This window comes from Thalassophryne amazonica, unplaced genomic scaffold, assembly GCF_902500255.1.
Source record: "Thalassophryne amazonica unplaced genomic scaffold, fThaAma1.1, whole genome shotgun sequence".
In the NCBI taxonomy this organism is placed as follows: Eukaryota; Metazoa; Chordata; class Actinopteri; order Batrachoidiformes; family Batrachoididae; genus Thalassophryne; species Thalassophryne amazonica.
The window spans coordinates 26677-48737 of NW_022986231.1; the positions used below are offsets into that span (position 1 = coordinate 26677).

Consider the following 22061-nt stretch of genomic DNA (forward strand, 5'->3'; position numbering starts at 1 on the left):
TTGTAATCCAGTTGCTCATCTAAATTGTGGGTCTGTTACTGAAGCTTAGGGCTAGCGGCTGGTGATCACCACAATATTTTCTCTGCTTATCTGTAGATTTACTGCAGAGGAATTATACCTTAGGTGTAGTTTTTCTGGCCAACTGATTCTGCTCTTTTTCTCTCTGTCTGAGGTACAGATAACATCTCATAGGATTACAGGCATGACAGCTGCAGACCACAAGGTGCTGGACTGACCATGAGATGCCACGCCTGAAGCTGATGCAGCACACTGCAGTCTGAGTTTAGAATGGACATTGTCCACTCACGGCATGAGGAATGCTGGATATCCCCTGCCTTTGGCATAAATGCATACATGGTCTTCTCGTCAAGTGCATCTTGTTTTTATGTTGTTTTGATTTCCTGTTTTTGTTTATTATGCTCTGTAAAACTGTAAAAACCTTGTAACTGTTCAAATGACCTAAGCAGTGGATCACCTCTGTGAGTCTGGTCTGCTTGAGGTTTCTTCCTCATCATCAGAGGGAGTTTTTCCTTCACACTGTCGCCTGCATTCTTGCTTTAGGGGTTGGTAAGGTTAGCCCTTACTTGTGTGAAGCGTCTTGAGTCACCCTTGTTGTGATTTGGTGCCATATAAAATGAAATTAATTGAAATTGAATATCTCTGGCTGTCTGTGGTGTCCATGTTTGTTTCTCTGATCACAAACTGAGCACTAATAACATTACTTCCTTTGAAGCTCAAGATTTGCTGCTCTCTGTGTCGCCATTTTGGTTGCATTCACGCAACCTACGTCACTATCAACCCATGTTTGGATAAAGAGGTGGAGCGTGGGTGAAACTGTATGTGACCTGGGTAGGATCAGTGAAGCCTTGACAGACAACTTTTTCCATTCCTGACAAGCTAAGTTAACCTTGCTTGCGATGTTTATTAATTCATAGTTTTGGGGACTGAGTCGTAGATCTTATAAAAGTTTGATTTGTTGCGGGCATTAAAAATTATTGCCTGCTTATTTCCTCAGTAAACATGGATTGAATGGATCTGATGATCATCAAGTTTCCAATCGCTGCTAAAAGTGCTAATGCCATTAGCTTACAACATTAAGATTAAAAAAAACAAAACAAATACTGGTGCACAGATGTTTAAGATGATCCATCAGGAGAAGTAACCACACAACAAACTATTATTCTGTTATTACAGAATCTTCCAATGAAATGCTCAAAAGACAGACATGGTGCTCCATAACAGCTACAGCTAGCAGCCTTTGAGTGACCTGAGGTCTGAACTTTACACACAACACGACCTCTCACTCAAAGCAGTCACACTCCAAATTATTTGTAACTTTGTGATTTAAGATGACTTGAACTGAGTTATAAAACTTCACTGAGTGTACAACCCCCCCACCATGGACTTGAATGGGAGTATCCTTGCTTTTGGAGGCAGCATCAAGTGGCCAATCAAGGAATTGCAACGTTTTGTTCTTCTAGGTGGGCCTCACTTTTGAGGGCTAGATGTTACGACTTGGTTAAATGGCCTCTTCTTAGGGAGCTGACTGAGGCCGGAGGGTGGCTTGTCCTGAAGTGTTCCAGGGTTCTAAGGCTGAGTGTTCATGTTAGTGATTTCCACACAGTGATATTGTGTGTGTGTGTGTGTGTGTGTGTGTGTGTGTGTGTGTGTGTGTGTGTGTGTGTGTGTGTGTGTGTGTGTGTGTGTGTGTGTGTTGTGTCCTCAGAGCATTTACGACCGCTGTCCTTTGGAGCTGGTGCGCTGCATCAAACACATCCTCCATTCAGAGGAGAGACTGGTTCACGAGACGACAAATGTAAGTCTGGTTGTTTTATTTTGTAATCTTTGAAGGAACGTTCATGAAGCGTGTCCATGGTTTCATTTGGGTTTTCAAAATTAAGGCCCCAGTAGTAAATTTTTGCTGGAGACACTGAATAAAATATTTGTATGTTCTAGAAGTCATCAGGTGAATTTTACAGTGACTGCTGTGTTAACTTTAGAATAAGTGAAGGAACTTGTTGGAATGTTGGAACAGTGAGTGGAACCAGGCACCTCTAGTACATACAGCAAGCTCGCTGGGCTTCTGTAAACTCTGAACAGATCAAAGCTTTCTCTGCTAAAATAAGCGATGTCGCTGTAAGGGAATGTCATGTTCTTATGACACGTTATTGATTCAGCACACCTTAGGGCATAGGTCCCCTTTTACCACTCAAACAGCCCTGAACCATCGAGGCGTGGATGTCACCAGACAGGTACCGACCGGTGTGCTGGGGTATCTAGCACAGGAGATACTTCTGTTGGGTCACCGGGGCCAGCCTTTACTCCTCGCACACTTCAGTGTGACTTGGCTGCCATGACCCTGTCAGCGGTTCACTGGTTTTCCTTCCTTGGTCCATGTATAGGTACAGACCACTACGAGACAGACAGGCTTTCTATAAATGTGCTTATTTAAGGTCCCAACTGCAAATTGTGTTCATGTTTTTAAGTTTTGTGATGACACCGCCATCCTCAGCCTGCATTCCAAAGACTCAGATCCATCACTGTACTTTAACGAGGTGCAGTCTTTTGTCCACTGGTGTCATGCTAACTTTCTTACCATAAATGTAAAGAAAATTTCAATTCAGTTTTCAGTTTATTTTCATTTATATAGCGCCAAATCACAACAGAGTTGCCTCAAGGCGATTCAAACAAGGTCTAACCTTACCAACCCCCAGAGCAACAGTGGTAAGGAAAAACTCCCTCTGAGGAAGAAACCTCAAGCAGACCAGACTCAAAGGGGTGACCCTCTGCTTGGACCATGCTACAGACATAAAATACAGAACAATTCACAAAACGAATATACAGGAAATGGTTTTGGTGCACAGGACAGGAGGGTCTCCAGCACAAATACAACTCCCATCTCTGGATGGAGCTGCACCTTAAACAGAGAGAAAAAAAAAAACAGAATCGGGTATCAGAAAGACAAGAAATACTGTATAATTTGCCAGCATTAAACAACAAGAAAAACAGGAGGTGATCGCCGGCCACTAGCCCTAAACTTCACTAAAAGACCCAGAATTTAGGTAAAGTTGAGGCTGTGGCATGCTCCGTTTCCTAATAAAATGAATTAAGAGTAAAAAGCGTAAAACAAAACTATACCAGTATGCTATACGAAAGGGAAAATAAGGGCGTCTTAAGTCTGGACTTGAAAGTCTCCAGAGAATCTGACAGTTTAATTGATGCATGGAGATCATTCCACAGAATAGGGGCAAGATAAGAGAAAGCTCTATGTCCTGCAGACTTCTTATTCACCCTAGGGACGCAAAGTAGTCCTGCACCCTGAGAACTCAAAGCCCAGGCCGGTACGTAAGGTTTAATTAGGTCAGCTAGGTAGGGAGGTGCCAGTCCGTGAACAGTTTTATAGGCTAGTAGCAGAACCTTAAAATCTGATCTCACTGGGAGAGGAAGCCAGTGAAGAGACGCCAAAATGGGTGTAATGTGGTCGAACTTTCTGCTTTGTGTCAAAAGTCAGGCTGCAACATTTTGAACCAGTTGGAGAGCCCTAATGCTGGACTGTGGTAAACCAGAAAATAGTCCAATGTGGAAGAGATAAATGCATGGATCAGGGTCTCAGCATCAGCCATAGACAGGATGGGACGAATCTTTGCTATATTTCACAGGTGGAAGAAATCAGTCCTCGTAATATTTCTAATGTGGAGTCCAAAGGACAATGTAGGATCAAAAATTACCCCAAGGTTCCTCACTTTGTCAGTGTGATGTATGACACACGAGCCTCGGCTGAGCGTTAACTGGTCAAATTGATGCTGATGTCTCACTAGGCCAAGAACCATCATTTCAGTCTTACACTCTTTTCAGAGTTTAAAAGTAGGAAGTAGGAAAACTGAAGAGCTGGTAATCAACCCTCCCTCAATTGGTGATCATACCACCCCCCCCCCCCCCCCCCCCCGGAAAGCATTATCCAGTATGGGATGTCAGTTTGCTACGGTAATCTCTCTGTCCATTTAAAGTCTACGGTTGCTCATGTGGTGAAGACTGCCATGAAAGTTTTAGGGAGGACTGAAAACGCTTCCCTGCAGTTCATGTATGAACAGTCTGTTCTCAGACAAGCACAGCGAGCTTTGATGGATCCTTCCCACATCCTCTACCCCAAGTAGGAACTCCTACCATCTAGTAGGCGATTGAGTCCTTCAGTGTAGACTGAATTGCTTTAAAAACTCATTCGTGCCCACATCAGAGTTTTAACCCTCTGGAGTCTTGGCTATTTTTGGGTGTTTTTGATTACTTTTGGTTTCACCTTTATAATTTACCTTAAAAAAATGATTACCTGGCCTTTAGTGTCATTTTTTCAGCACAACCTCATCTGTGTGACTTTACAGTTTTTTTTCTTTCATTCTGACATACTGCATTAAAACAGTGACCCAATATTCACCCCAAAACATAAAATTCAAATCAGAAAAAAGTTTTTCTGATTTTTTTTTTTTTTGGCCATGTGAAAGGACATTTATGTTGTTGCTCTGCTGTTTGTGCTTCATTTTTTGTTTCTCTGCTAAAAATTACAGTGCTAATGTATGCATGCCAATAGGATAATGCCTAAAGTAGCAAAAACTGGCCAGGAAGCGAGTGAAAAGTCTAAACAAGCCAAACTGACTACCGTCTTTGTGGCGAGGTGCAGAAAGCTAATGCTAGCTCAGCTCAATTGGCGACGCCGGATGGAGAGGAGACACAGGACATCAGTGAGCTTGACAAAATATTGTCTGTCGTAACATCCATGAAAACTGAGTTTTCCTCAAGATTTGACGGTGTCATGGGAGCAATTGAAGGCATGATGAAAGAGATCAGTGACTCCACAGAGCGAGTTGCACAGATGGAGGTATGCATATCTTCTGCCGAGGATGACATTGAAACTTTGAGAGCTAAAGTGAGCAGACTGAAGTCTGGCAAAAAAGCTCTGGAGGATAAAGTCATGGACTTGGAGAACCAATCCAGGCAAAATAACTTGAGGCTAATAAACCTGCCAGAGGGAGCTGAAGACCCATGTACGTTTCTGGAATCATGGATACCAGAAGTGCTCGGCACCAAAACACTGCAAACGCAGCTGGTCATCGAGAGAGCGCACGGAATTGGGCCAAGGAGAGACAGCAGCGCTCCACCCTGAGCTCTGATCATGACGTTTCTCCATTTCAAGGATAAGCAAGCTGTCGTAGCTGCAGCACGTGAAAAAAGAGATATTTCTTACAAAAAGCAGCTGGTACGGTTTTATCCAGACCTGGCTGCTGGAATGCGCCAGCTACGGGAAAAGTGTCACCCGGTCCGAGAGGAGTTGCGCAAACTTGGGATATAGCACAGACTGATTCATCCAGCAAAACTACTGGTGACTTATGAAGAGAAGACTCACGCAGCAATCATGCTGCAAATTTAGTGCACCTTTTTGGTTTTGAATTATTTCAGTTATAGTACTTGTGGGCGCATAGTTTTATTCAGGGGTGCAATAAATATTGCAAACATATAAATACATTAACACAGTTCCCTAGAAACATAGAGCAGAGAATAGTGATTTTTGGCTGTACCGTGAATAGCAGAGGTAAGAATGACTTTATTTTGGTTAGTTTGGACTGGTCAGACTGCTCCCCACAGTGTGGAATGGTCACACGCGATAGCAAGAATTAGAAAGTGGAGGGAGGGTGATTCACAGAGGTTGAGCAAGTGGAGGGGTTTAAGTTTACATTGTTGGATATGTTTCAGTATCCAGGTTTTTTATGGTTCTCATACATTTTTCTTGTATGTTGCAAGGTAAATATACAACATCTGCAAAAATGGCTATTTGTGTGATAGTATATAACTTAGTTCCAAATTTGAAAACTTAGATTTGTTTAAAATGCTGCAAGGAGTAAATCTTAATCTGGTTACATGGAACTACAGGGGTTTACAGCAGTTTACAAAAGTAAAACAAGTCATGAATAACCTAAAAAACATGGACTCTAAAATAGTATTTTTGCAAGAGACATTCCTCCTAGAGGAGAATATAGTGCAGCAGTTAACAGAATATTCGCACAGGAATTGTTCAAATCTGGTTACAAGCACCAAAATTTGACTGTGTATATCTTTTGCTATATAATTTAGACAAATAACGTTAGCCATTTGAATTTTCAATCCGGGGCCAAATAGGGGTCAATGAAGAATTGCACAGGGGTCAAAATTAAAAATGTTCCAATCATATTGAAAGCTATACCACATTATGTGTCTGATCATAACTATTCCAAAAAGGTATAGTTTGGGCTATCTATGACTGAATGTTATAGAGTTATGGGATTAAAAACAGTAAGAATGGTGACAAAGGTCAGTTTCAGTTTGTACAGGAGTCAGAAGTTAAAGTTGCTCCAGTTATTGTAAAAGACTGTTAGTGGCCAAAAATAAATACATTTTATATATATATATATATATATATATATATATATATATATATATATATATATATATATATATATATATATGTGCAGTTTTTTGGACAGTGTTTTGGAAAGTCTGGGGCAGTGAGTTTTCTCCATCCTGCTGCTCCAGCAATTGGCACTGGAGCAGAAACGCATGGGTCGAGAGGAAGGAAGGAGAAGCGCGTGGTCCAATCCATTGAGCTGATCTGTGCACACAGATCGGGGAATCCACCTGCTCTCGTTCGTCCAAACAAGAACAATAAAGTCCACTTCATCATCAGATTGATCACGCTCTCTTTCAGATGGATGACGCACTCCATGCGTCTTCATGCAGTAAAAAAAAAAAAAGAGGCTAGACGCGCTGTTCTAAGATGCCTGATTATTTTGATGCACTGAATAAAAAAAAAAACAACAAACTATGAGGTCTGTCCATGAAGTATAGGTCCTTTTTATTTTTTTCAAAAACTATATGGATTTCATTCATATGTTTTTACGTCAGACATGCTTGAACCCTCGTGCGCATGCGTGAGTTTTTCCATGCCTGTCGGTGACGTCATTCGCCTGTGAGCACTCCTTGTGGGAGGAGTCGTCCAGCCCCTCGTCGGAATTCCTTTGTCTGAGAAGTTGCTGAGAGACTGGCGCTTTGTTTGATCAGAATTTTTTCTAAACCTGTGAGACACATCGAAGTGGACACGGTTCGAAAAATTAAGCTGGTTTTCAGTGAAAATTTTAACGGCTGATGAGAGATTTTGATGTGATTCTGTCGCTTTAAGGACTTCCCACGGTGCGAGACGTCGCACAGCGCTCTCAGGCGGCGTCATCAGCGTGTTTCAAGCTGAAAACCTCCACATTTCAGGCTCTATTGATCCAGGACGTCGTGAGAGAACAGAGAAGTTTCAGAAGAAGTCGGTTTCAGCATTTTATCCGGATATTCCACTGTTAAAGATTTTTTTAATGAAAGACGTGCGGACGGGTCCGCGCGTCGGCTCGCAGCCGCCGCAACGCTCCGCCACAGGAAAAACACCTCTGTTGGAAGCCTTAAAGACAAGTTGGAACATGTCCAGCTGTTAAACAATTTCTCATATACTCACTCCACTGAAAGCCATCAAAAGCCGCCTGGATTTTACAAATGGTTATCAACACGGAGTTGTTTTTCCTGTGCCGCCGCTCCGCTCCGTAGTTTCTACAAGCCCTCTGGTGGCTGAAAAGTCCGATGCAGGATGCACAAGACCTGTTACACTTGGGGCAAATGAACACTTGAGTAGGCTGGGCTTGTGCTGCTGCCCGCTCTTTCTGTCTTTGACGCTTCTGGCGTGAGGCCTCACTTCTTTCTGCCTCAAACTTCAGGCTGGCGGATTTGATGCTGGAACGCCAGCTGACTCTATCTGTAGCTAGATGCTGCTATGACTGATGCTGAATGCCTGTAAGGGAGAGCTGTTTCTTCAGCTGGTCCTTACAGCGCTTTTTGGGGGCCCCTTGGTTTCGTCTCCCTTCCTTGAGCTCGCCAAAGAGAATTAATTTCGGCATGCATGTATCATCCATCCTGGCTACGTGACCTGCCCAATGAAGCTGTTGTTTGAGTATAATAGACTCCATGCTGGGCAGTTTGGCTCTTGTAAGGATGTCCTCATTTGAGACGTAGTCCTGCCACTTGATCCGGAAGATGTTTCGGAGACAACGCTGATGAAAGCGTTCCAGTAATCTGATCTGCTGGCGATACATAACCCAGGTTTCAGCTCCATACAGGAGGGTAGGGACCACAATGGCTCTGTAGACCTGCACTTTTGTGGAAAGGCGCAGTGCATGATTCTGCCAGACTTTCTTTGATAGTCGACCAAAAGAACTGCTGGCCTTGGCAAGGGGACTGTCTAGGTCCTTGGCAACAGATGCGTCATTTGAGATAACACTACCGAGATACGTGAAGTGCTCTACTGCATTCAGGCTGGTACCCTCGATGTTGATTTGGGGTGGGGTATATGCTGTATGGGGGACCGGTTGATATAGCACTTCTGTCTTTCTCAGGCTGATGGTGAGGCCGAAGGCTCTTGCTGCTTCAGCAAAACAGTTGACAATGTGCTGCAAGGCTTGCTCCGTATGGGCGACGAAGGCGCAGTCATCTGCGAAGAGCAGCTCCATAATAGCTGTTCTGTGATCTTAGTGTGGGACAGAAGGCGCCGCAAGTTAAACAGACTTCCGTCGGTTCTGAAGCAGATATAGATGCCGTCTGTCAAGTCATCTTTGGTCTCACGAATCATCATGCTGAAGAAGATGGAGAACAGAGTGGGAGCGAGGATGCAACCTTGTTTGACGCCATTTGAGATGGGGAAGCTGCCGGACAGAGTTCCGTTGTACTTCACTTGTCCCATCTGGCCTTCATGCAGCTGGCGGATGATGGTGAGGAGCTTTGGAGGGCAGCCAAGGCGTGCAAGAATCTTCCACAAACCCTCACGACTGACCGTGTCAAAAGCCTTGGTTAGGTCTATGAAGCCTGCATAAAGGGCCGTGTTCTGTTCTCTGCACTTCTCCTGGATCTGTCTCAGGACGAAGATCATGTCGGTGGTTCCCCTGTTGGCCCGAAATCCACACTGACTCTCGGGAGTATTTTCATGCGCTATGGTAGGGGTAAGCCTGTTGAGCAGCACTCGAGCCAAAATCTTACCTGCTATTGAGAGGAGAGTGATGCCCCGGTAATTAGAACAGTAATTAAAATGACTGTTTTTACTATTAATTACTTACTTTTTTAATTACTTATTTATTTAATTACTGTACTTAAAACTGCCAACAACAGCAACAACATACACACGAACACTACGATAAGACACTTTTATAGCTCACTTTTATGGAGAAAATCATGATAAAAAATCATGATAAAAGATAAGCACGGTAATTTGTATGTTCATAAATGTTTGGATAATAGCGACCCCTGCTGTTGGATTTCAAGGTCTGTAACACGTGTGTATTTAGTAAACAAACAGGTTGACCTGAGCACACTCGTCTCCTAATAAGCTTTCAGACAGAAAATGAGAAGTTTCATCAGTAGGAGTAAGTTGGAAAATATATACACACATATGTATACAACCCCTGGCAATAATTATGGAATCACCGGCCTCAGAGGATGTTCATTCAGTTGTTTAATTTTGTAGAAAAAAAGCAGATCACAGACATGACACAAAACTAAAGTAATTTCAAATGGCAACTTTCTGGTTTTAAGAAACACTATAAGAAATCGGGGAAAAAAGCAGAGGAAAAAAAATATGGACTCACTCAATTCTGAGGAATAAATTATGGAATCACCCTGTAAATTTTCATCCCCAAAACTAACACCTGCATCAAATCAGATCTGCTCGTTAGTCTGCATCTAAAAAGGAGTGATCACACCTTGGAGAGCTGTTGCACCAAGTGGACTGACATGAATCATGGCTCCAACACGAGAGATGTCAATTGAAACAAAGGAGAGGTTTATCAAACTCTTAAAAGAGGGTAAATCATCACGCAATGTTGCAAAAGATGTTGGTTGTTCACAGTCAGCTGTGTCTAAACTCTGGACCAAATACAAACAACATGGGAAGGTTGTTAAAGGCAAACATACTGGTAGACCAAGGAAGACATCAAAGCGTCAAGACAGAAAACTTAAAGCAATATGTCTCAAAAATCGAAAATGCACAACAAAACAAATGAGAAACGAATGGAAACTGGAGTCAACGTCTGTGACCGAACTGTAAGAAACCGCCTAAAGGAAATGGGATTTACATACAGAAAAGCTAAACGAAAGCCATCATTAACACCTAAACAGAAAAAAACAAGGTTACAATGGGCTAAGGAAAAGCAATCATGGACTGTGGATGACTGGATGAAAGTCATATTCAGTGATGAATCTCGAATCTGCATTGGGCAAGGTGATGATACTGGAGTCTATCCTCACCTCCAAACTGCTGGGTTATGTCTCTGCTGACATGGCCGATGCTGACCCTGTGACTCTGAATAGTGTTCTGATGGGGCATTCAGATAGATCACTTCCCCAAGTTGTGTACTCAGAATCTCTATCTCCGAGTCGCAAGTGTTGGCTGCACTCAAAGTTGCTCGCTGACCAATTCTGGTCAAGATTCATCAGAGAGTACCTCCCTACACTGCAGATATGGCAGAAATGACATTCTACAACCCCTAAGCCCTTAGACAAAGCAGTCGTCATGTTAGTGGACCCTCAGCTGCCCAGAGCTTCTTGGCTCATCGGACGGGTGACCAAGGTTCACCGAAGTGATGATGGGTGTACTAGGCCAGCTGATGTAGACATTAGAGGTCATGTATACACCTGACCTGTCACTTCCCTAGTGATGCTGCCAGCCTTTCTGCCTGCTGAAAATTAGTCTGTCCTACCCCCCTTGACCCTTTTAGAGGTGCCTTTATTTGGGAGAAAATGTGCCTGGCGCATTTGAAGGTGGCTGTAATAAAGGCTCAGCCCTTCATTGTATTCACATGAGGTTACGTTCATGGACTCGCATTGTTACTGACTGAGTTCTGATTTCCCTGTTTTTTCTGATGTGTAGCACGATAAAGGCAAGAAGTCCATCTAAATAAGTACCTTTCACCTCCTACTGCTGATGTTCTCCACACTTAGTTAATGACAAAAAACTCACTCCCTCACTCTCTATCTGTACATATCTGTAAATATGTTGATGAATATCAGCTGGAATAAAGCCTGCTGAAGGACATAATGGAGTCTGGTGTTGTCATCCCTGTGTTCTGACTGACACACCATCTTGTTTACAGTTAGCCCTTACACGAACTAGCACCCTGGTATAATAACCTTAGTAACAAAAGTATCCATGATTGTAAGTCCCTCCACACACATGCACTAGTAATTAGTGATTGATGTATTTCATTCTTTTCACTGGTGCATTTCCGAAAAACGCCTCACTCGGCTAGGGTTGAACGGCATACACGCTGTACACTTTGTAGGAGATGTTTATGCATTTGAAGCAGGTTCGTTCTGGAAAAGATGCGATTCTTCAACATGACAATTAGGGCTGGGTGATATGGCTTAAAAATAAAGTCGGTACCCCGGCGCTTTCTTGATCCCATTGACAGCTGTCTGGTACCTGTCACTGGTTTGGATGACATAGGTCTGTTGCGGCTGCATGGCTCCCTCTCCCCGCGGCTCCGTTGGAGTGGGATAAATCTCCACAACCTGAGGATGCCACTCCATGCTCAGTGATTTGCTGGACAGCAAGTTCCAGTTCTGACTAGGGCTGCAGCTATCGATTATTTTAGTAATTGAGTATTCTATCGATTATTCTCGTGATTGAGTAATCGTATAAAAAGTACTTTTGCGTTTTAAAACATTAACAGTCCAGGGTTCTCCCTAAGTAATGGCACAATGTCACTGCGTCATCACGGAGATTATCAAATTTAGTGTATCCCTTTCTGTTTTCCTGGGTAATTATTTATTTTTTTCACATCTTTACAAGTTTTGGATCTTTCCTGGTGTCGGGCCAAAGTCTTGACATTTTGCTGAAATGGGGATGCAAGAATTTCCTGCATGAACACTCTCTCTGCGATTCAGCCAAGGCATTTCTTTTTCAGCTGGAGGTTGAACATGCAGCCTCGCAGTCACTTGTTTTTTATTATTTTATTTGAGTTTCCGTGTTTGTGAATCATTGTGTGTTGCCCAAAAAGTGAAAATTAAAAAGCGAAACACTCATTGCGAGTCACACAGAAGAGTGGACTTCTTCCAGAGACTGTCTGTGGCCGACGGAGCTGTGTGAGGGCAGTGCTGAGCCGCTCACACCAGGCAGAGAAGCAACAACCGGCCGCCGCGCAGAGCGGTCAGCGGACCAATCTGTATAAAAAAATAAAATAATAAAAAACACTGCTTTGCTTTAAATGCACAGTAAGCTATTTTAGATTATAAGTGTGGACCGTCTTTTTCCTAAAAAGCTTTAGTTCCCTCTGTTTGTCGCATTGGAAAGCTGTAGCTTTTGTGCTAATTTGATTAGCGCTTGCTCTACTTCTTCTTCTGTTTGTTTTTCTGGGGACATTAAAGCGCCACACACAGGCCTGGCATATATACTACAACGTTAAACGACGCTTTGAGGCACAGAATTTGCCTCGAACATTTTTTGTAATTGAATTATTCGAATTACTCAACTAATCGTTTCAGCCCTAGTTCTGACCAGAATTGGGCTGGTTAATGCCAGATTGCTGACAAACAAAACTTCTATCATAAGGAATTTATTCAACTCCCGTGATCTGGACTTTACGTAACAGAGATGTGGATGAACGCTGGTTAGTGCAGCCCACTTGTGGAACTCTTACTGACCGATTGTGGTTTTAATTCTTCACGGCTGCTGGGCTGAGGTGAAGGAACAGTCTGATTTTAAAGGAACTTTTAACTGTAAACAGTCTCTTGCATTCTTCTCTAGTTTTGAGGTGACTGTTTTTAGGGTTAATCGCTTGGACCCGGTGCTCTGTGCCGTCATCTACTGGCCCCCAAAATAAAGTTCATAAATGAGTTTCCAAACTTCCTTGCAAGAGTGATGTCCAGCTTTGATGGTGTCTTGTCTGTGATTTTAATCTCCATATCTGCTGTCCTGATCAGCCTGTGGTGAAGGACTTCTTAAACATCGCGGACTCTTTTAATTTGAAGCAGTGTGTGTCCAGCTCAACACATGAGCACAGACTCACACTAGACTTGTTTTTTTTCTCATGGTGTGACTGTGTCAGACTTGGAGATCAGTGATTGTGCACCAGTTTTATTTAGTGTTGATTTCTCCTGTGTGTTGTTGCTGTTGTTCTTTTCTTGCTTGACTTGACTGCTGCCATTGACACTGTAGACACAATATCTTGTTACATTTTCTGCAGCAGCTAGTGGGCATTAGTGGTAGTGCCCTGGACTGGTTCAGGTCCTACTTTGCAGACAGGACTATGAGCGTCGGTCTTGGGGTTTGTGAATCTTCCTCGGCTCCACTCATACATGGGGTTCCACAGGGTTCACTTTCAGGACCTTTGCTTTTCTCCTTCCTCAGCTCTAACCTCAGAAAACATGGTGTCGTTTTTCTTTGTTACGCTGATGACAGCCAGATATATGGCCCCCTGATGAAAAGTGGTTTCTCTCAAACCCTTTCTCTCGTGTCTTGAGGATATAAGGCCTGGATGGCTCTAAACTTCCTAAATTTTAATGATAAGAAAACTGAGGTGATTGTGTTTGGCCCTGGCGGCTCCTGTGTACCCTCCCCTGTTGATTTGGGCCCTTTGGCAGTTTATGCAAAGTCTACTGTTACTAATTTGTGTTTTAAGATGAACAGTGATATTAAATTGGATCACCAAATTAGTGCAGTAGTTAGGTCTAGTTTCTTTCACCTGAGGCAGTTTGCTAAGATGAAGTCTTTTCTCGCGCATCAGCACTTAGAAACAGTAATCCATGCCCTCATTACTTATCAGCTGGATTACTGTAATGCACTTTATTTTCAAGTTAGCCAGTCCTCCCTTACACATCTCCAGTAAGTTCAAAACGCTGCCGCTCGTCTGCTAACTGGAGCATGAAAGAGGGAGCACATTACACCTACCCTGGCCTCCCTCCACTGGCTGTCTGTGCACTTCAGGGTTCATTTTAAGATTTTTTTTTTGTTGTTGTTTTGTTTTTAAATCTTTAAATGGCCTTGCCCCACCCTAGTTTTCTGAGCTTCTTCACCCCTATGCCCCTGTACGGTGCCTCCGGTCAGCTGATCAGCTAATTCTTGAGGTACCAAGGTCCAAGAGAATGCTCAGAGGGGATCAAGCGTTTTCAAGCATTTTCTGTTGCTGCTGCTAGAATTTGGAATGCTCTACCTGTGCTCTGTTTTTAAAACCATTCTTAAAACCTGCTTTTATTCACTGGGTTTTCACACAGTATGAGACTTAACTCTGTTTTAGTTGGCTTTCTATAATCTGGGAGCCCAGATACATTTGTTTCACATCTCGAGTACAAAAGGTTTGACACCTGGGATGGGTAGGACTGTACTCGGGAACCCCCAAAAGGCCTTTCTTAACTTCCACAAACATGGACTACCACTAGAAGGCACCACACGGAGTTAATTCACACATCCAGTACATCCACCAAATCTGTGCCAAAATGTTCAGTCTGTGAGTCTGATAAAGGATGGGTGATTCTTAAGTTCCACAAATGTGGACTAAGAGGCTTAAGAAGGTCTTATGCAACCCCCCAATAAAAACTATACCAAATTTTGGATTGGTTTGCTATGTAGAATCTGTGATAGTTTTATCATTTCAATGCCTTTGTTGTAAAAAGGAATTTTCAAGAAAGATTTATCATCATCTTTGGTTATTGTAGTTTTTCCTTTTTTTGTAACCCTAACCTAAAGTTAGCTAAATCTTTTATGACAAGTGGAATATACAACCCCTGGCAAAAATTATGGAATCACCGGCCTCGGAGGATGTTCATTCAGTTGTTTAATTTTGTAGAAAAAAAGCAGATCACAGACATGACACAAAACTAAAGTAATTTCAAATGGCAACTTTCTGGCTTTAAGAAACACTATAAGAAATCAAGAAAAAAAATTGTGGCAGTCAGTAACTGTTACTTTTTAGACCAAGCAGAGGGAAAAAATATGGACACACTCAATTCTGAGGAATAAATTATGGAATCACCCTGTAAATTTTCATCCCTAAAACTAACACCTGCATCAAAACAGATCTGCTCGTTAGTCTGCATCTAAAAAGGAATGAGCACATCTTGGAGAGCTGTTGCACCGAGTGGACTGACATGAATCATGGCTCCAACCCGAGAGATGTCAATTGAAACAAAGGAGAGGATTATCAAACTCTTAAAAGAGGGTAAATCATCATGCAATGTTGCAAAAGATGTTGGTTGTTCACAGTCAGCTGTGTCTAAACTCTGGACCAAATACAAACAACATGGGAAGGTTGTTAAAGGCAAACATACTGGTAGACCAAGGAAAACATCAAAGCGTCAAGACAGAAAACTTAAAGCAATATGTCTCAAAAATCGAAAATGCACAACAAAACAAATGAGGAACGAATGGGAGGAAACTGGAGTCAACGTCTGTGACCGAACTGTAAGAAACCGCCTAAAGGAAATGGGATTTACATACAGAAAAGCTAAACAAAAGCCATCATTAACACCTAAACAGAAAAAACAAAGTTACAATGGGCTAAGGAAAAGCAATCGTGGACTGTGGATGACTGGCTGAAAGTCATATTCAATGATGAATCTCGAATCTGCATTGGGCAAGGTGATGATGCTGGAACTTTTGTTTGGTGCTGTTCCAATGAGATTTATAAAGATGACTGCCTGAAGAGAACATGTAAATTTCCACAACAATTGATGATATGGGGCTGCATGTCAGGTAAAGGCACTGGGGAGATGGCTGTCATTACATCATCAATAAATGCACAAGTTTACGTTGATATTTTGGACACTTTTTTTATCCCATCAATTGAAAGGATGTTTGGGGATGATGAAATCATTTTTCAAGATGATAATGCATCTTGCCACAGAGCAAAAACTGTGAAAACATTCCTTGCCAAAAGACACATAGGGTCAATGTCATGGCCTGCAAATAGTCCGGATCTTAATCCAGTTGAAAATCTTTGGTGGAAGTTGAAGAAAATGGTCCATGACAAGGCTCCAACCTGCAAAGCTGATCTGGTAACAGCAATCAGAGAAAGTTGGAGCCAGATTGATGAAGAGTACTGTTTGGTCACTCATTAAGTCCATACCTCAGAGACTGCAAGCTGTTATAAAAGCCAGAGGTGGTGCAACAAAATACTAGTGATGTGTTGGAGCGTTCTTTTGTTTTTCATGATTCCATAATTTTTTCCTCAGAATTGAGTGATTCCATATTTTTTCCCCTCTGCTTGGTCTAAAAGAGTAACCATTACTGACTGCCACAATTTCAATTTTTTTTTCCTGATTTCTTATAGTGTTTCTTAAAGCCAGAAAGTTGCCATTTGAAATGACTTTAGTTTTGTGTCATGTCTGTGATCTGCTTTTTTTCTACAAAATTAAACAACTGAATGAACATCCTCCGAGGCCGGTGATTCCATAATTTTTGCCAGGGGTTGTAAATTATATTTTTTGTGTTGCATGTCATTTTGTTTCACGTGCGCTAACCTTGTATTGTCTGCCTGTGGTGTTACTCCTGAAGTTATTTCCTTCTACTATGTATTTGAAAGTTTTACATTTACTACTACCACATTTACCAACTCTAGTGTCCTGTATAGCATTGGTCACATCCCTTCCTACCAAGGTAGGGTTTGGGGATGCAATGTCATAAGTACAGGACAAGTTGGAAATAAGAGGTATACCCTTCTTTAAGGGACTAGGGTATGAGTCCATCACCTTGGTGTATAGGGCTAGTGACCGCCCCATATTAAAAGTAGCTATCATACAAAAATATAAACGCAACACTTTTGGTTTTGCTCCCATTTTGTATGAGATGAACTCAAAGATCTAAAACTTTTTCTACATACACAATATCACCATTTCCCTCAAATACTGTTCACAAACCAGTCTAAATCTGTGATAGTGAGCACTTCTCCTTTGCTGAGATAATCCATCTCACCTCACAGGTGTGCCATATCAAGATGCTGATTAGACACCATGATTAGTGCACAGGTGTGCCTTAGACTGCCCACAATAAAAGGCCACTCTGAAAGGTGCAGTTTTATCACACAGCACAATGCCACAGATGTCGCAAGATTTGAGGGAGCGTGCAATTGGCATGCTGACAGCAGGAATGTCAACCAGAGCTGTTGCTTGTGTATTGAATGTTCATTTCTCTACCATAAGCTGTCTCCAAAGGCGTTTCAGAGAATTTGGCAGTACATCCAACCAGCCTCACAACCGCAGACCACGTGTAACCACACCAGCCCAGGACCTCCACATCCAGCATGTTCACCTCCAAGATCGTCTGAGACCAGCCACTCGGACAGCTGCTGGAACAATCAGTTTGCATAACCAAAGAATTTCTGCACAAACTGTCAGAAACTGTCTCAGGGAAGCTCATCTGCATGCTCGTCGTCCTCATCGGGATCTCGACCTGACTCCAGTTCGTCGTCGTAACCGACTTGAGTGGTCAAATGCTCACATTCGCTGGTGTTTGGCACGTTGGGGAGGTGTTCTCTTCATGGATGATGCGAAGGAGATGTGTTGCACTGCATGAGGCAAATGGTGGTCACACCAGATACTGACTGGTATCCCCCCCCCCCCAGTAAAACAAAACTGCACCTTTCAGAGTGGCCTTTTGTTGTGGGCAGTCTAAGGCACACCTGTGCACTAATCATGGTGTCTAATCAGCATCTTGGTATGGCACACTTGTGAGGTGGGATGGATTATCTCAGCAAAGGAGAAGTGCTCACTATCACAGATTTCGTCTGGTTTGTGAACAATATTTGAGGGAAATGGTGATATTGTGTATGTGGAAAAAGTTTTAGATCTTTGAGTTCATCTCATACAAAATGGGAGCAAAACCAAAAGTGTTGCGTTTATATTTCTGTTGAGTATATGTAGTAACTTATGTATGAGGGACAGGGTAAAAATATTATAGGACTATTATTATAATACGTAGTTATCGTAGTTATATTAATATCAGAAAAGTATAGAAAATTATTAATAGCTAGGAAAAATATAAAGTAAGAATAGCTAGGAATAAGTATATAATATACAAACAGTATATGGAACATATATGAAGATTACCAGGCACGAATAAACCTGTCATATCAAAACTTATCCTAAACCAGTCTGCCGGGGTAATGAAACCACCAAGCACAGAACTGGAAGTTAAGTAGCGACATGAAAATTCAGTAAGGTATATCTTATATATTATATTCCAATTCTAAGGTGGAACTATGCCAGTATACAAAGGTATATCTAAATATCTCCCGAGAGTCAGTGTGGATTTCGGGCCAACAGGGGAACCACCGACATGATCTTCGTCCTGAGACAGATCCAGGAGATGTGCAGAGAACAGAACATGGCCCTTTATGCAGCCTTCATAAACCTAACCAAGGCTTTTGACACGGTCAGTCGTGAGGGTTTGTGGAAGATTCTTGCACGACTTGGCTGCCCTCCAAAGCTCCTCACCATCATCCACCAGCTGCATGAAGGCCAGATGGGACAAGTGAAGTACAACGGGACTCTGTCCGGCAGCTTCCCCATCTCAAATGGCGTCAAACAAGGTTGCATCCTCGCGCCCACTCTATTCTCCATCTTCTTCAGCATGATGCTTCGTGAGGCCAAAGAAGACTTGACAGACGGCATATATATCCTCTTTAGAACCGACGGAAGTATAATTTGCGGCGCCTTCTGTCCTACACTAAGATACTGCGTCGTCCATATGGAGCAAGCCTTGCAGCACATTGTCAACTGTTTTGCTGAAGCAGCAAGAGCCTTCGGCCTCACCATCAGCCTGAGAAAGACAGAAATGCTATATCAACCGGTCCCCCATACAGCATATACCCCACCCCAAATCAACATCGAGGGTACCAGCCTGAATGCAGTAGAGCACTTCACGTAACTCGGTAGTGTTATCTCAAACGACGCATCTGTTGCCAAGGACCTAGACAGTCGCCTTGCCAAGGCCAGCAGTTCTTTTGGTCGACTCTCTAAGAAAGTCTGGCAGAATCATGCACTGCGCCTTTCCACAAAAGTGCAGGTCTACAGAGCCATTGTGGTCCCTACCCTCCTGTATGGAGCTGAAACCTGGGTTCTGTATCGCCAGCAGATCAGATTACTGGAACGCTTTCATCAGCGTTGTCTCCGAAACGTCTTCGGGATCAAGTGGCAGGACTACGTCTCAAATGAGGACATCCTTACCAGAGCCAGATTGCCCAGCATGGAGTCTATTATACTCAAACAACAGCTTCGTTTGGGCAGGCCACGTAGCCAGGATGGATGATACACGAATGCCGAAATTAATTCTCTTTGGCGAGCTCAAGGAAGGGAGACGAAACCAAGGGGCCCCCAAAAAGCTCTATAAGGACCAGCTGAAGAAACAGCTCTCCCTTGCAGGCATTCAGCATCAGTCATGGCAGCATCTAGCTACAGATAGACTCAGCTGGCGTTCCAGCATCAAATCCGCCAGCCTGAAGTTTGAGGCAGAAAGAAGTGAGGCCTCACGCCAGAAACTTCAAAGACAGAGTGGGCAGCAGCACAAGCCCAGCCTACTCAAGTGTTCATTTGCCCCAAATGTAACAGGTCTTGTGCATCCCGCATCGGACTTTTCAACCACCAGAGGGCTTTTAGAAAATAAACTAAAAAAAAAAAAAAAAAAAAAAAAGGCCTTCCCACTAGGAAACTGCCAACAACAATCTAAATATCTAAAAAGGAAGAGTGAAATAGGAGAGGAGAAAAGAGTAGCGTAGAGCCACTTAGGTGCCTGGTCTTAGGTTAAAAAGCTTTTTTTATCCCATGGGAACTCTCCCTACCCACCCAAGCAGCTGAAGAAAAAGGTATATATACTCAACAAAAATATAAACGCAACACTTCTGGTTTTGCTCCCATTTTGTATGAGATGAACTCAAAGATCTAAAACTTCTTCCACATACACAATATCACCATTTCCCTCAAATATTGTTCAGAAACCAGTCTAAATCTGTGATAGTGAGCACTTCTCCTTTGCTGAGATAATCCATCCCACCTCACAGGTGTGCCATACCAAGATGCTGATTAGACACCATGATTAGTGCACAGGTGTGCCTTAGACTGCCCACAATAAAAGGCCACTCTGAAAGGTGCAGTTTTATCACACAGCAAAATGCCACAGATGTCGCAAGATTTGAGGGAGCGTACAATTGGCATGCTGACAGCAGGAATGTCAACCAGAGCTGTTGCTCGTGTATTGAATGTTCATGTCTCTACCATAAGCCGTCTCCAAAGGCGTTTCAGAGAATTTGGCAGTACATCCAACCAGCCTCACAACCGCAGACCACGTGTAACCACACCAGCCCAGGACCTCCACATCCAGCATGTTCACCTCCAAGATCGTCTGAGACCAGCCACTCGGACAGCTGCTGGAACAATCGGTTTGCATAACCAAAGAATTCCTGCAGAAACTGTCAGAAACCGTCTCAGGGAAGCTCATCTGCATGCTCATCGTCCTCATCGGGGTCTCGACCTGACTCCAGTTCATCGTCGTAACCGACTTGAGTGGGCAAATGCTCACATTCGCTGGCGTTTGGCACGTTGGAGAGGTGTTCTCTTCACAGATGATGCGAAGGAGATGTGTTGCACTGCATGAGGCAAATGGTGGTCACACCAGATACTGACTGGTATCCCCCCCCAATAAAACAAAACTGCACCTTTCAGAGTGGCCTTTTATTGTGGACAGTCTAAGGCACACCTGTGTACTAATCATGGTGTCTAATCAGCATCTTGATATGGCACACCTGTGAGGTGGGATGGATTATCTCAGCAAAAGAGAAGTGCTCACTATCACAGATTTAGACTGGTTTGTGAACAATATTTGAGGGAAACGATGATATTGTGTATGTGAAAAAAGTTTTAGATCTTTGAGTTCATCTCATACAAAATGGGAGCAAAACCAAAAGTGTTGCGTTTATATTTTTGTTGAGTATATATGGAGACATAAGTACATATATTTGCAGAAAAGAGAAAAACGGCGGCCGTTTTTATCACCAAACCTGCAGCTGCTGCCATTACACATCTGGCTGTTTCTTCTTCTTCTGCTATATTTTTAACACAGTATTCAGTAGCTTCGCCCTCATGTGGGAACACATGTAATTACAGCTGATCATCCCAGTAATCACTTAAAGCGTTAAACATTAAACTAGCATATATATATATATATATATATATATATATATATATATATATATATATATAAACATGAGTGAGGGTGAAGCAGCCTATTAGATAATTAATAGCTATTAGGCTAAGCTATAATTGTAGCAGTACAACTGTATAAACAAAGGCTCAGATATGTTAAAGGTTTTATCTAAGGTTTACCCTATTTGTTAGGTTATGGTTAGGTAATCTAGGTAGAAGAAATTCCATCTTCTACATGTTTTTAATGGGAACCCAAAACTTCAGTATTATTTCTTGATGTCTATTAGAAAATCTTTTGAACTGAAGAAGCAATTTGTTATACAGAAGCCCTTGTTTAGCTAATCTACTAGTAAGTTTATCGTGTCTAGTGGAAAAACTTTGGTAATTATCACAGATGCGACCAATTCTGACTAATTGAGAGGTGTAAACACCGTATGTAGGTTTACTCGGTATGTTACTACTGATACAAGGAAATTTTACAATATGAAAGTTAAAATCATCGCATTTGTCGAAAACGGCTATTCTAAACTGTCTATAATGCTCAACTGTATCGGGAAGTTCGCAAATGAGTTTTCACTTGCAAAATGAGCCAGTACCAGGACAGTTTCCTTGGTAAGGAGTTAACAAACGGCGTATAGTCAAGATTATGTTACTGATGTTACGAAAAGTTGGAAAGATATTCAAAGATTCGACCTTCTGAAAGCCATAACTTCAAAGCGAATCGCCGTTTTAAAACAAATGACACCTCTTTCCAAACATAATACAGACCAACCAAATTGATCATTTTCCCACTACACACCCTCAAAAACAATGTAACGGCCCAATTGCAG

The 22061-nt window shown here is 42.5% G+C and overlaps 1 protein-coding gene across 1 annotated transcript in view; it reads left to right on the forward strand.

The window, feature by feature from the left end:
- Window positions 1-22061, forward strand: part of LOC117505614 (signal transducer and activator of transcription 5B-like) — a 42091-nt gene that overhangs the window by 14378 nt on the left and 5652 nt on the right. Inside the window, exon 3 of the mRNA XM_034165197.1 lies at window positions 1727-1816. Coding sequence (XP_034021088.1) covers window positions 1727-1816 — 90 coding nt within the window. The remainder of the gene's footprint in view (window positions 1-1726; window positions 1817-22061) is intronic.